At 35.5% G+C, this 16,039-nt stretch overlaps 1 protein-coding gene and 1 long non-coding RNA gene across 2 annotated transcripts in view; one reads left to right on the top strand and one right to left on the bottom strand.

Annotated features, from left to right (window-relative positions):
* Window positions 1-16,039, bottom strand: part of LOC139975663 (retinal rod rhodopsin-sensitive cGMP 3',5'-cyclic phosphodiesterase subunit delta-like) — a 42,191-nt gene that overhangs the window by 11,189 nt on the left and 14,963 nt on the right. The window contains exon 4 of the mRNA XM_071983756.1: window positions 11,586-11,691. Coding sequence (XP_071839857.1) covers window positions 11,586-11,691 — 106 coding nt within the window. The remainder of the gene's footprint in view (window positions 1-11,585; window positions 11,692-16,039) is intronic.
* On the top strand, window positions 3-7,960 carry LOC139975664 (uncharacterized). Its single transcript, XR_011795826.1, has 2 exons — window positions 3-5,405; window positions 7,146-7,960. It is a non-coding gene; the product is annotated as an uncharacterized lncRNA (long non-coding RNA).

The following is a 16,039-nucleotide window of genomic DNA, read 5'->3' as shown; positions in this document are numbered from 1 at the left end:
AAAAGAACAAAAAGGAAGGGAAACTGCTTGGAAAGAAGTCACCAAATGGCTGGACAGTGAGTGGTGGAGAGAAACAAAAATTGGCAGTAACAGTAGATTTGACACAAGGTCAGTACCTTGCTTAAAACTTATCATAGTAGAACATCTACATACTTGAATGAGATACTTGAAACATTCATTTCAAAATAGTTTTTGAGATATGTGTTCATGAGATTTTAACATGTGACCTTAGGTGATTGAGGATGTCCTCTTATTCCCAATACTCTGTATCAAGCACTCTGCAATTTATTCTACCGTATGTTTTATTCTACTGTTGTGAACTCCCATAGGCGATATTAACAAATTCTGCAAAATGCCAAAAGTTTCAGTTCTAAAGCAATTACACGATAATTTGTGGTAACTAAGACATACTTAATATGTATGATACTATGACATACTTGTTTGGCTATGAAAGAATGGTCTCATCTATACATTACATTATAGATTGACCTACATACCTAAAGTCTTTCGTGAAACATTCAAATATAAGGATAAATAGATATGCAATGCAGATAAAAATCAATGCTGTTCAAATTACTCCTTAAAAAGAAGTGTAAATCTACAAGTGGCACTTAAATCAGCTTGCAAAGTTGGACTTCTGTTTTAGTTTAAAGCTTTCAAAACCTAGAAAGCATTGTTGTTGATATTATTGAATTTTTTAAATTTTTTTTATTGCACTATTGTTACATTCAAAATGTCTACATTTTTATGCATTTAGCATAGAAATGACCAGTTTAGAGATATTGTTGCACAGCAACCCTCAAAAGAACAACATCAAATGCCAGTGCACTTGAACAACAGGCAAGCGAAATGAACTCTTAACTAAAAATAGCTGTAATAGTCAGTCTTAAACTAATGTCATATCATCTTCAATTTAACATCAAAGGGAAAAACCATTGCAAATTATTGAAGTGATGCTATCAATTTGTTACAGTATTACCGTAGAAAACAAGTTTCAGTGTTGGCTATATATAGTTATAAAAATGTTACTGTAAATCAGTATGGATTGTTACAAACCCAACACAAAGAAAAAATCCTGCACATTTGAATTCATAATTAAAGTTCACATGAACCATAAACTAACACAGCCTCATATCCTCAATTAAAGAGCTTCAAGATATGTGCAGATAATTTCTTAGAATTGACATCTAAGTTGACATTTCAATATGAACTATTGATATTATATTTTGAAATGTTGTAATATTAAGACCCTGCAAGCAGATCTTTTAATCTGGCAGCAAAGATAAGACCTGCCTTTACAATCCTTCCACCAATTATGCTCTAATAGCTGAATACTACTTGGTCTTCAACACCAACCAATCCCTTGGCACTGAAAAACAAACCCACAAAGGAGGAATGCAATCATGACAAAATCCAGACTTCTAATGTACACTAATTGCGAGTTTCAACTTAACCAGCAAAAACAAGTACTATAAAACAGAGAAAAGCATTCTCGCGGGGAAAAGTGACATTTTGCTGATAATTCTTCATTCCTTCTAGCAACAAGGCTGGTGCACTTTAAATGATCAACTTTGTCAATGTGTGTAGATCAATACATGAAAAGATCAAACAAAGATACATAAACAGATCAATAAAAACAAAGATATGAAGCATACAGTGATGCAGATTTAAAATACAAGGAATAACAAATCCTGGCTATGAGAGCAAAGAAGAGAAACTACAAGCAGTGCTCAACATAACCGACAGCACCGGTGGCAAATACCGGTTGTGCCTTTGCTGTTTGCTGAGGTGCCCCTAAAAAATACTCCTTGCTGAAGGCAAAAGTTTGCGGTCATGCCCTCCATGTTTTGCCATCGGTGCCCTGTACATTGCGAGTAGTACACTTAAAGTAACACTATCTTGAGTTACCCAAGATCTCGAGGAGATTTTGTTGATTCATAATTCGCATTGCAATAGCTTGATTCATCATTTTTTGGCACTTTCTCATTTTTGGCGGACACAGGTATCTATCATATATTACATACAGTACAGACATAAATGTCGTTGAGATTGTTGTTTTTACTTAAACACAGTAAGTCAATGGGACTTCTCAACTAAGCTAACTGTATGCAAGGGAAATCACACATTAAAATCCCATTGACTTTGTTGCCTGAAACTTGACTTGCTTTAGTTGATTTAGGTTCCAATCAGGCCTCAACAAATATGGTCGCCAACTTGCCATTGGCGAGTAGAATTTTAGCTTTGGCGAATAGACAATTGAATTATTTCTTGAGGCATTTTCAACATGCCATGTGTGATAATTTGCAACTATACAACAATTTAAGGAGTTTTGAGACAAGTTTGCTATTATCACTTTTGTTGTTGTTGTTGTATAGTTTTACTCAACAAGAAGTGAGTGGAAGATAGATGCTTTGTCAATCTGCAGCCAAAAGGCAAAATAAAAATCTAGAAAATGTATGAAATTGGGCTACAGGTAATCGAGTAGCGGCCCAAAGTTGCAGTGAGGTACTGACTCTAGCTACTGTATATGCATAATAGTAGAGCCCTGATGCTACAGAAGCCAAGCTATCTTCTTAGGTATTTTTGCCGATGTTCTTTGGAATTGTTTGAAACTCTACATTAGGGCAAATTTCATAGTTTGATGGTCCAAACCAGCATAGTCAGTTTGAAGTACACTGTACTGCTGTGTGTTCTAAATAACTACAAGTCTTTGTCATTAATTTGAACAACACATGCATTTAAAATAAAAAAGATAATATTTTTTATTTTGTTCAATTTTTCTTTTGAAAAATAATGATGAAAGTTTTTTTTGTGTACAAAAATGGACGGACTCAACTCCCACAAATAGGTGTTGCTTAAATAATTGGTATGTACCATGTGAGAATGAAGAGCAACTGAAATAAATTTTTGCTCATTCAATGAAGATAAGAATTATGTATAAAATAAGTGGTGTCTCTTTGTCTTTATTGGTATTTTGTACTTTGTGGATGTATTTCAATAAGTGACAATTTTAATATGCCAAATAATGTATGCCTTATTTCTTGTCAACACGATTAAAAAAAATTACGGTTTTGTTGTGTAAACATTGCTCAAGTGTATCTTACATAATAACAATAAAATATCCCCGATCAAACCTAATCTCCCGTAATTGTGTAGTGTTTTACAAATCACACGTTATGTCCGTCCAAACTTCCGTTACGTGCGACATAATACATCGTCACAGATATAAACATTGTATGGAAATTATTTTGTTCAGTGCACCCTCCACAATCTGCCTCAGATTTCGCGCTGTTGGTAAACACCAGCGGTAACTTTCTAAACCAACACTTTCGTTACTATATGATACGGTGAAGAAATTCTGTCCCATGTGTTACGTGTGCAAAAGTGTTACGTGCGAAATACTATATCTTACAAATCTTAAGCTCAAAACAAGAAACTAGTACGAATCAGCTTATTTTTATATTTGTTTAGCATCTTACTTATCGTCGTTGACATACCACACATAATAGTGTCAAAGGTTAGATGTAGGCCATTACATCGTAATCGGCCTAGCGCACGTTATGTTAGGGGACAGATAACGCTAGGATAACGTGCGAGGGGACAGACATTGCGCAATATCGGGCAGTGCGAGTAACAAATGTAAACTTGAAACCACTGCATCAAATTAGATCGTTGGACCATGTCTAGTATTCAGATGAAAAATTAACGCGTCTCCTATGTTTAATTACACATTGTGAGCGAGGTTTATGACTAAAATATAGTTTTTGCAAATGGCTGCCCTACATGCATTTGCACTTGTAGTACCAGTTTTGCGATTTTTTGTAGTTGTATTCCTAGGCCTACTCAGTTTGCAAGTTTGGGGTAGTAAATTAGTAGTCCCATTGCATTGTAAAGAAACATAATGTGAGGGATGAGAAAGAAGGTAGTGGAAGCCGTGAAGGAGAAGTTGGCAGTGATGAATTCGTGCTCATTCATGAATATTAATGAGGTCACAGGGTCGAATGTCAAAATCTTCAAATTGCAATAACTTGGCAACTACAAGTGTGAATTCCTTCAAATTTGGTGTTGTGATATTGGTAGACCATTTATACATGCTGATGCATGTTGTAATTGATTTCATGCATATTAATGGAGAGGCGGGACTGAGTTTTTTGGTTTGTATGAACGATAACTCGACAAGGGACTGATTGATCAATAGCATACTTGGTCAAGTTGGTGAGTGGGTGGCCCATAATATAAGAAGTTGAACCCGATTGAATTTGGTGCTCATTCATGAATATTAATGAGGTCAGAGGGTCAAACATCAAATTATAATGACTTCTCAAGCACATGTTAGATTTTTTCAAACTTGGTATGGTTAGATTGGTAGGTAGCCCATCTTGCTGATGTGAATTTCACCTCATGCATATTGATGAGGAGGAGGGCTTAATTTATGTAACAAGTTTGCATGCACCATAACTTGACAAGAGAGCTACAGTATTGTTATTACCATACATAGTGGTTTGGTGGCCTATAGATGAACAATATTAATTTTAATACCTACATCATAGTAATTTAATGAGGTCAAAGGGTAACAATCTTTATACTGCAATAACTTGGCAATCAAAAGGTTGAATTTCTCCAAAAAAACTTGATATGGTGATATTGGTAGGTAGCCTAGCTACACATGCTGATGTGTGATGCAATTAATGTCATGCACATTTATGAGGGGCATGGCCTGGCAATTAAATCTCTTGTTAATGTAAGGCTTTCTAACGAATTTCCCTGTGAATGGGTATACTAGCAGTCTCCAGGTTGCTACGCAATTAACTCCGACGCTTTCCGGGATTCATTTTGAACGATACACATCCCCGATTTCCATTACTCAAAATTTTACACGTGGTGACCAAATTTTTAAACTGCCGTAACTCGGCGAAATATTATTCGATTTGACTGAAACTTTCGGTGATATCTTAAAACATAACCATAATGCAGATTCCGAAAGATTTTCATAATCGGTTCAGTAGTTTTTGAGATATTAAGAGACTAAAAATCGTTACCCCAAAAAACCTTGCTCAAAAAAAGCTGTATCCCGATATGTTGGGTACTTCTGTCAATCATTTTTCTGGCTTGTATATGTAAATGAAGGTCTATTCAATCTTCTTCAGAAAGTTCAGCCCCTTTCCCTATTTAGTTTGAATATTATTCATATTTGAAATCTTGCTCCGTTTCGGATTGGTGCTGGCATCTGGAACTAGAAAAACGACATGACGTCATATGTAAATTTTGACCCCATATGTAAATATGTGACACAGCCTCATTTGCGAATCTGGGACAACAAATAAACTTCCCACCGCAAGTCTGTTCATGGACCGAAAATGTTGAAAATGAAGCGTTTACTCCGCAATATCTTCGCTTAATTGAAGGTAAGTGACATCTAAATGCATTAACTACAATGTCGGAGGTAATTTTGACGTACAATATTATGATTTTGTTGCCGAATTCAGCAACAAAAGACTCGGAAACTGAGCTGGCAGTTGCGCGAAAATTATGTGTTGCACTGCAGTATAGGCTACGCAATGATAATGTCAGTGAAAGTAGCGTTACCCTAGTCCATAGTACGCCTACACCATTGAACTTTACGAAGTCTACTGAGTGATAAAAATTGAACATTTATCGTATTGTTTATTGAAGGGAAATATATTCAGTCTTATTTTTGGTAGGGTTTGATTGGATTCGCTAGGGTGTGATTGAATTTGGGTCAGGTGTGGTTTAACTTTCTCTTCAGGCTGGGCGTCTTCGGAGAAACATATCTCAATATATTTCAGTAGGAACTTAACTGTTTACTGTTCAATCTTCATGAATATTATAGGCCTAAGGCCCATTAGGCATTTACTTATGAGATGGGACTAAGTTATAACTGGTTAAACCCAATCAATGCCTAATTCAGATTTTCTGAAAGCCCCATTACTTTTTCTCTCTTACACTATAAATATCAGTCATTCAGCATCCATATTCTTCCTACTAAAATACAAAATACAAACGATGACAAATTGTTTTAAAGCTTTATTATGAACTTTAATGAATAAATTCGAACCTAGACCTAGTATAGGCTATGGAAGTTTATGTTGTTGTCTGGGAAGCTCATTCCAGGGAAATAATCTTCCTATTCCGACACACACCTTATGATATTTACACCAACATGCTAATATTTAGGCCAGATTTAGTGAAAATTATGTTACCTTTTGAAAGTTTCAGCGGGCACTTTACTTTAAAGTCCTGCATACGGCGAAGCCCTGTTCAATTGTTTTTTTAAATGAAGTTTTTTAAGTATCCTCACTGTTTCAATGTGTTGCAACTCTCGTGATGGTCAGATGTATGGAAACAGAGTCACAGTAAATCAAAGAACTGATTACATTAATTTTTTTTTTCTTTTTGACAAAAAAGTGGCCCCATATCTAAAAATGCAGTTTTTAGCTAAACAAGCCGGTTACAGCGATGTTTAAAAAATCACTGTTCCTTCACAAATCAAGCATTAATTCCCTAAATAAGAGGATGAGTGCTGCTTCGATCGATTGCATTATAATCCTGTAACAAAAGAAATTTAAGAATCACAATTTTTCCACTAAAGATGTAATTTTAAGGTATAGCATAGAAGTTTTTTTCCTGTTTAGAGTTTTCTTAGTTTTTTATATTAACAAATTATTCTTAATTCATGTAATTATTATTCAAGTTTCAATTTAGCTCTGGAAGTATGTGTCAAACACTCAAAATTTCATGGCATGCATGTAATGCGTTCATATCAATTTGCTGATTTTTGTTTTTTTTTGTGAATTTGGTTAATTATTAGTGATAAACCTTTGTTAATTCTTAATCTTCTTCAGGCTATCTTTTGAAAGTTTTTTTCAAATGCTGTTAGCAAAAATTCCCCCTGCTAAAATCATTACTTCTAACTCAAAAAAGTGAAATACTGTATAATTTTGTGTAAATGGCATACCAAAATTATATAAATTGGCCAGGAATAAAAAATCACTATTTGAGTACTGTATTTTGTGGAATAGCAGGAATCACGGATAGCTGTATTTATGTCATGTGTTGAATTGTGTTCGCTTTCCAGTTATTAGAAAAAGACAGTTGTTATAGAAGAATTTCTTTTCTCCCCACAGCAAACTGTATCATGCAGCATTCCAGACAGAATTACAAAGGAGCAACAAAACCTTGAACAAATATGACTTTCACAAGAATGTAAAAGTGCAAGTTTGTATGTAGCATGTATTGGGTAAGCGAGACACCACATTTCTGATTGCTCCAGATGACTTTGCTGCAAATTAATACCAGCGTGCCGTGTTGTTAGTCTGTGGTGGACTTGCATCCCATCCTGTATTCTGATCTGCTTTCTTCAAGGAAACTGCGAGTCGTGAGGATAAGCACTGGACTCTTCAAACTTTATGGAAATTCAGCAGGATTGAATCTACAAGAACATTATTTCTAGTTGCAAGTTGCTCAACACCTAAACGGAGACTGGATGTTGTAATATTCGTCACGAAATACAATTAAGAATAAAAGTGATTTATTTTCCCTAAAATGCAGTGCAGAATCAAATATTAAGATGTTTCAGGGTTTTTAACTAGGCTGTAGTCTCTTATCTTCACACAAACATTTTGATGACCATTATTGATTGAACTGCTTTGTTGTCTGTTATTTCATTAATATTTTGTGAATTTTGGGGAGGGCCCAGGAAACTTGATGGATAGGTCGTTTTGAGTACAGTAACTTGCAACTAGCGTTTTCCTTTGTTTTGACAATGCATGTGTATACAACTTTATGGGTTTTATTACGTGCAAGTATTTTTATTCATAAAAGAAATATTTATCTTTGTCGTTAATTGTTAAGTATACAGCACAGGTACAAAGAAAGAGCACAACAGTTGAAAGGAAAGATTTATGAAAGAAGCATACAATATATGAAAGAAAAGAGGTTATTTTACATTTTAGTCTTATCTCTTTTTATATTAAATCTATTTATATTAGGATAAAAAATCAATGGTGAATCCAGAAGGAGGTGGAGGGGCGACCACCCCCTTGCAGCTTGTGAAATTGTTTTATTTTAAGCCAAATTTTGTGAAATCATCATGTGGCATGCACCCTGGGCCGTCGTCGATAAGGAGGTGGACTGGCCCCTTGTTAACCATTTTAATGTAGTGACCTTTCTTCCCCTTTAGAATATTGGTTTCCAAAAATTAGGATTTTTTTTTGAAAATCTGGTGGGGGGGGGGGTGCGTCAATGAAATAGTTTATAGAATTGTGTCGTCTATGGTGAAACTGCAGACAAAGTTTTTCCCTGGTAAGCATTTTGGAATTGTTAGGATTTGGATGGCATGTGCCCCCCCCCCCCAATGTGGCACTGGTCACCATGTGCACAAATATCCATCTATAAGACTAGAAGTTATTAACAAATGCCTCTCTACACCAGGGCTGTTATCCTCTTCACAAAGTGGGCAGCCTTAATGAAGTGGAGAGGGGGTTGGGGATCATAAATTTTCTCCACAAATAAGGGGAACAGTATTTTTCCGAACATGCCAGCTGGAAAGTGAATGGAATTGGTCCCACCCTATCACAAGAATTTTTACCGTGCTGTACAACCACCCTGCTACCCCCGAAAATGTTTGTTTCCATTTATTATGATATTATCCCCCCCCCCCATGAGACAAGCCTGCTTCATGATCCCCTATCAACAAAATCCAAGCTCTGCCATAAAAACCACCCAAGTATGAATAAGATGCGACATGGACCAGTATCACCTACTGCGGCCCACAACAACCTTATTTTAAAGCAGGGGTGGTGCCATGATTTCCCCATGGGGGTTTGACTCTCAGACAGGGGGCTAAATTGCACAAAATTTGTATTAGTATTAACATTTTTTTTATACCTTTCCCCTTAAATATTTCAAAAAATATCTCCAACGGGGGCTAGAACTCTCCAACGGAGCAGGGGGTGAGGGCCTAACCCCATGCTGGCACCACCCTTGTCTCCGAGTTCTTGTATCAGCGTAGGATGATGATTGGGGGTAGGCCGAGATCGATTTTCCCAAAAAGTTCCATATATGTAAAGATAAAAATCCAAATTATTGGGGCTACACCTTCCTGAGTACTTGGCACCACCCAGACAGAATGGGTAAATATTTCGCTAGAATGTTACAATAATCATGTATTCACTTCAACTGTGTCAGTGTTGTTTACTTGTTTAGGGATCACTTTAGTACAAAATGTCAAAGTCCGGTAGTCATTTATACGTTGCAGATTTTATTCAGTCAGCATTTGTGCTAAGAAAAATGTAAACATGTAAAAACGAACCATAAATCTTCCCAAACAATATTTTTAATAATTAAATTTAATCACAATCGTTACACAAATTCCATTTTGGTAGGTTTTGATTCCCATGATTAGTATAATACATCAACCCCGTACGAGATTACGTCATTTCGCGGAACCGATATAGCCCGGTGCATTTTTTCACAGTTCATTTACCCTTAGTGATAGAAGAAACTGTATCGTGTTCGTTTGCGTTATACTTTCTTTCCGAGACTTACGTATTTTGTAGTTGATACATATGTTCAACTTGTGCAGAATGGAAAAATTTTAGAAAGGTTGGAAAAGATACTTTTGGGAACGATTTTAAGTACCGTTTTAATAAGTTTGTGTCGATTTTCATTTGGACATCACACGTGAGTTTCTTACAGAGATTTCACCTACTACGAGTTGCCAATTCTCGTGATATTTACGTGAGTGAAAGTTGAATGTGTTTTTAAGTCGTCTTTATCGTAACTTGCAATATTATTAACTAACTAATCCACAATCCACCGAACAAAATGGGTTGTAATTCGTATCAAATTTCACTGGGGCTATGCAAGCCTATCTTGCCGTTGCGCACTATTACATAACCCAATTAACTCACGGTTAGTAACGGCCGTATAATGACCTAGCAACCTGGAGACTGCTAGTATACACATTTAAACCAATGACTCCATAAGTTATTTTTGAAATTCACACATAATTCTGTGTCCGTCCAATGGTTATGTGTGAAATTAAACAAAGTGTTTCGTATTGTCAAGCTACTGTACATATGCAATTTAAAGGCAGTGTTTGTGTTTACTTGTTATTTAGCAATGTTCTTAACATCTCTTAACACAAATCAAATTCTTTTCTCTTCTTAGTAGGTCAATTCCATGGTGACTCGCGTGACATTTTTACTAAAATTCCTCTCTATTTGATATCATTATAAAACAAATAAAGAAATTACCTGGGAGGAAAGCATTCATGTAGTCAGTGAAGGTACGCCTTAATGTTTACAACAGTAGATGAAAAACATTTATTTATTATTGGGGGTGAAATTGGCAAAAAACTAAACGTGACTCGCGTGACAGTTACTATTAGCAAAAATCAGAATGCACACACAAATGTTCGATTTCTTATGTCCTATTAAAATTTTTCCAATCACTTTTTATAATCATACCGAAGTTGAAAAACACCTCTACCTCAATTGCTATGCAACTTTGAAAAAATGTTGTAATGCATGAAAATAATGATGAAGATGTATTGTGACTCGCATGACAAGAAAACGTGACTCGCGTGACAAGTTCACTTTTCGGATAGTTCTAGAACAAATGCAGTAGTGAATCAAAGGTATAGATCTTGCATAGTGAAATATAACATTCATTGGTTTAGAAAGTGTCCAAAAGGTACTTCCCTTGGGAATGTCCAGATGATATTAATGTCCCCGAGTTACCCTCATGATTGCAGACAGAAGGTACTGTAATATACTGTATGGGTAGTACAGTTGTTCAGGCGCTTTCTAGTCACTTCGCCCAACAACCATTTCGCCCAACTGCCATTTCGCCCAACCAGCCTGGTCATTTCGCCCAACCAGCCTGGTCATTTCGCCCAACCAGCATGGTCATTTCGCCTAACCATCATAGTCATTTCGCCCAACCAGCATGGTCATTTCGCCCAACCGTGTTGGTCATTTCGCCCAACCGTATTTTCACTAATATTCAGTCAGAATAATATTACTTTTTCTATTCCACTAGTTCAATTTGATTTATTTTGGGTTAGGTTACTTCGTAATAGGTAAATAAAAAAGTGAGGTCCGCTCAATATCGTCTGAGCAGTTACTTCGGGTATAATGGGAGGATTACACTACTTTAGGCGTTTACGCATACAATGGAAGTTATATTATTATACAAACACAGGGGAATCGGTCTTCATAAAAACCTATCAAACCTAACCCCTAAAACACTGATCCATCCTACTGACTAACAATTCCCGAACGTTTCCTTATTAAATTGAAAAAAAATATATAAAACCCGTCCGTATAATATTGAATTACTATATTTAATCAATGTAACAATGTAAGAAAGAGATCAGGGGATGGACTGGGATGGATCTTGGGAGAGGTATTGGAGAATTTGATCTGAATATTCACCACCAAACATAACTAGCTCTCACAGGCACAATCTACCATATTAAAAATGTCACTAAAACTAGAGAAAAGGTATGCACAAACTGATATCATGTTTGACTTATTAGAAAGCAGCTGTTAGTGACCAACCTTAAAAGACTTGCAGGCATCATTTGTCCCTCCGGTGCAGCTTCTATTAGAGACTGCCAGGTGTTGGTAGAGTTGGGAATCACAAATCCAAAGTCAAAGTACCATTCTGTCAAAGAAAGAAAAAGGAGTCCAGAGAGATGATAAAATGGTAATGTTTACATCATGACTCCTGCTGAACATTCATTAAAGGAGGAGAAACCCCAACTATCATCATTCACTCATAACGCAGGGATGATCAGCTCAGAATGATTGCACTATATCATGTATGAATATATATACTGTAGAAATCAAATGCTAGACTGAAGAAGACGTTTGCTTTTTCCTGTCATAGAGGTAGTATTTGTTATATGATGTTGAGCTATAATGATGACATTTGCAACATTACATAATACTGCAAATGATGAAAGTAACAATACTGTTTACTTCCACCATGAAGATACAAAAAAGAATACAAAGTGAACGTTAAAGATTTTACCAACAATATTCCAACAATTGGACAATATGTAGTTCACATTCTAATTTTTTATAATTTCCATATAATGTAATATTTACATTTTTGTCACAGAAGCAGGTTCATGCTTAGGTGTTGGGAACCAACATTTTCACTGTGGCCAGCAAGATCAACTTTGTGCCCTCCATGGTTTTAGGGGGATTATGGCAATGGTATCTACAGTACCTCCTTTTGAGATTCTTTTTGAATAGTGTAAGCTTTATAGATGTAATGTGTTGCTATATTTTTTAACTCTGTATGGAAGTAGTTTAAACCTTCAACCTTTGAACCTTTTCAACGACAAACAAAACATGATTATATTTTATAAAAATTATATTTTCAGTTACCATAATATAAAGTTACAAGCGGTTTAGAAGCAATAAATGTTTATCTACAGGTATGCTGATTGGTCCTATTGATCTAAGCATAGCAGTAACAGAGAAACAGTGGATTTTTGTCGCACCAGTTCATAGACAAAACTCCCCAAAGTCACTTTCGCTTCAACCATTGAGCTCTGACCTGAAGTATATACTAAATGTAATGTAAGAAATCATGTTGTGAAGACAATGCATGGGTTGAGTGTATTAAAGAGGTAAAGAGTTCAGAAATCTAGTGTCATAAGAGCTACTGTACACAGTACTTCTCTTTTAGTATTGCCACAGATTTGCTATGTGGCTCCTTAGCACTAAATTATTTGATTTCTGGTCGAAAGTGAAGCTGACCTGCTGTATTAAACATGTTATGTATATATTGATATTAATCTAGAGTATTACGCACTAATAAGACACTTTCTTGGATTATAACTTTGTTCTGAGGTTGAAAGTCAATTCAATGTTTCTTTCCCTTGGAGATGCCCTTTGACCTCAGTTACATTTTGATAGAACTTGACATGCCCATTACACCTTTGAAGCATGCCAGTCCGTTAAATGCCTCCCCTTAGAATTACAGCAACAAGTGCTTTTGCATAATGTTACCACTGAACTTTGACCTTTAACCATTATTACCATGGTAACCACTTGGTTACTTCTGTTAGTCTGTTACCATTGTAACCACATAGTTTAAATAGTACTTTATTACCCATTATACTTGTTAAAGTTGCAAGTCCATTCAATGGTTATATCCAAAAAACAACTGACTTAATTTTACCTTTCGTTTACCTTAGACCTCAGTTACCATGGCATCCACATATTTTGATAGTACTTGAAATACCCATTGTACATGTGAAGGTTGTAAGTCAATTCAATATTTCTTCCTTTGCAATTACAGCAAAAAATCCCTTTTTACTTGCACTATTTATTTAAATTAATTTAACTAGAATGCGGTCTACCTACAAATTCAAAGTCATACAGGCTGTATGTTTATCAGATTAACCTAGTTTAAGTTTGATATATATTGCTGTTCTATTCCAGGTTTTTTTTATCACATGTTTTATACAAACTTGTGATACAAAAGTTTATAACATTTTTGTCCTGTATCAAAAATCATGACAGCAGCATCTTAACCACAGATATTTACATTAATTATAAAATACATCAGAGCAGTAACAGTTGTTCAATATACCAGAATATTTATGATTGATGTGTTAATGTTGGATGATTGCATCATCTGCATTTATGTCCAGATGTTCATCTCTTTACTGTCTCTTATATGATCACTTAAATCAATCACACAACTATTAGTGATTGATAGTCAAATGTGTCAGAAACACAGTTACCTTCCCCATACTCTGGAAACATTTCTCTTCAGACGTCCTTTGAAAGTTATTTGTACATTGTTAGAAACAACCAGGTTAAACCAGGTTAATGTAAAAGCACTCCCTTTGATATAACATATATTGATTGACAAACTTGTCTTTAACATGAAAGTTGCGAATGAAAGCTTACTCAAAACTACAAGTATGACATGTTTCCTGAAGTTGTAATTAAGGTGGTATTGAAGAACTAAAGCATGCATAGACTCCAGATATGTGACCTGATTCATTCGCAGATGACGTTGCAAGGGTACTACCTGTACCGCCTAAGATTTGTCACATGTGTTACTCTCGTTATGCCTAAGGTTGTCATGTAATATACATTTTTGAGTAGTCAAATGAGAACTTTATTTCAGAATAAATAAATAAATAAATGTGTTCCTTATACAGTACGTCATCTGCAGTACCAGCAGTTTATTTATGCTACAGATATATTTTCCTTTTTGTTTTATCTATATAGCCAATTTACGTTATCCCTATTAACATAATGGACTAACCTACATTTGAAGAGTCATTTACTTGGACTATTGTGTAGGGGTATAACAATTTCTGTATTAAACACAACATATTTTTAACATTTAAAGACATGTTAATGACATAATATTATCAACGTTTATAGTACCAAATTAATAGACCAAATACAATTTTAATGTTCCTTCTGGCCAAAGGACTTGTCAATTACCAACTTTGTGATCCGCGTTATCGTCATTGCCGACTTTGCAATCCGTGGTCCTCCTCACAATTTCCGCAAGGTCAGTAAGAGTGACTCCATAGTTTTCCAAAAAACCAAAACCTAAAAGGGCCTTGTAGTTTAAGGGACAAGCAGCATTCTTAAGTCCACCAAAGTAATGAAATGGGTATCAATCACGCCTCGACAAATACTCTCACCAATTCGCCATTGGCTAGTTCAAATTGACTCATGGGCTAGTCAATCCCAAATGATACCATGACTATCTTTATAAACATTTCACAATATCATAAAAGCAGTACCTTTGGAAAACTTCAAGCATGTTTGAGTTGTGAGCTGATTTTTGTCAAAGGCAAATCTCAATGGGAATTAACTGTGTAAAATGGTTCGCTATCTGTATGTACAATATGCAGTAGACAGCAAGTTTTCTAGTACGGTGGTGGCTCACAGACTTAGTGGAGCATTCTCTCCATTTGTGAACATGCAGGGAAAACATTTTAATTCTACCATTGGTATTTATGGGGAATGGGTTGACTTACTAACTTATGAAGTGTGTAGTGTGCTTTAAAAGCATTCTTTAACATGCTATGTTCATTTGTTCCTTTCTAAACAATTACAAAAAGTTTATTGAACATCAATATCATGACACTCTTGGTTATGCTCAGGCAAGCCCTAAACAGTCAGTATGGTACTAGTGGCCCTCGGAGTAGACTTAAACAATAAACAAGTGGAAATTCCCCTCTGAACTTAAAATAACTAGAGCAATAAATTACTGCAATGCATGAAACATTTTACCAGTTGCAACCACTGTATTTGGAGTTTTTGGAGCACTATTAAGTATTTGGAGTATAAGTATTAGTATTTGGAGTATTAAGTATTTGGAGCACTATTATAACCAAGCTTATGACACAAGACCAATTTACAGCTGATATGCAGAAAATGAAATCCACAATACACGATTATTTATCATTTTCAAAACATTTTCGCTGCACAAAGCATCAAGCTTCTGAGTTGGTTAGGGTTCACTGTGCCATAACCTAACAACTGTAGGATAGTAAGTTCGTTTACACAAAACCATGAGGAAAACATTGTTTCATGTCAGAATACCAATACATTTGAGGTGGCTAAACACCTCTTGAATAAATGATTACCTTTTGAGGCATTTTCTATATGCCATCAGCTAAGCTTCACCAAATATTATAAGGAGTTTTTAAGACAAGTTTGCTGTCCTTCCCTGCTGTGAGTTTTACAAAGAGCATTCAGATTTTGATTTGAAACAGGTTGCAAGTGGAAGTTAAATGCTTTGTCAACCTTAGATTTTCACTGTGTTAAAGATCGCTTTAATTTAGGCAGTGTCGTGGAGTAACATTGAAGTTTTTGGCACACCATTTTGCAGTGAAAACGACAAGAATACAAACTTGCAAAAATATACAAAGTTGCTAAAGGAGTAGTGGCTCACGGTTGCAGTGAGGTACAGTACTATTACTTTAGTTTTAAAGTATTGATGGTATAGACTAGTTTGGTAT

Source organism: Apostichopus japonicus, chromosome 11, assembly GCF_037975245.1.
Source record: "Apostichopus japonicus isolate 1M-3 chromosome 11, ASM3797524v1, whole genome shotgun sequence".
In the NCBI taxonomy this organism is placed as follows: Eukaryota; Metazoa; Echinodermata; class Holothuroidea; order Aspidochirotida; family Stichopodidae; genus Apostichopus; species Apostichopus japonicus.
Note: the sequence above shows the minus strand (reverse complement) of the source record. Positions and strands in the feature narration are given on the sequence as shown.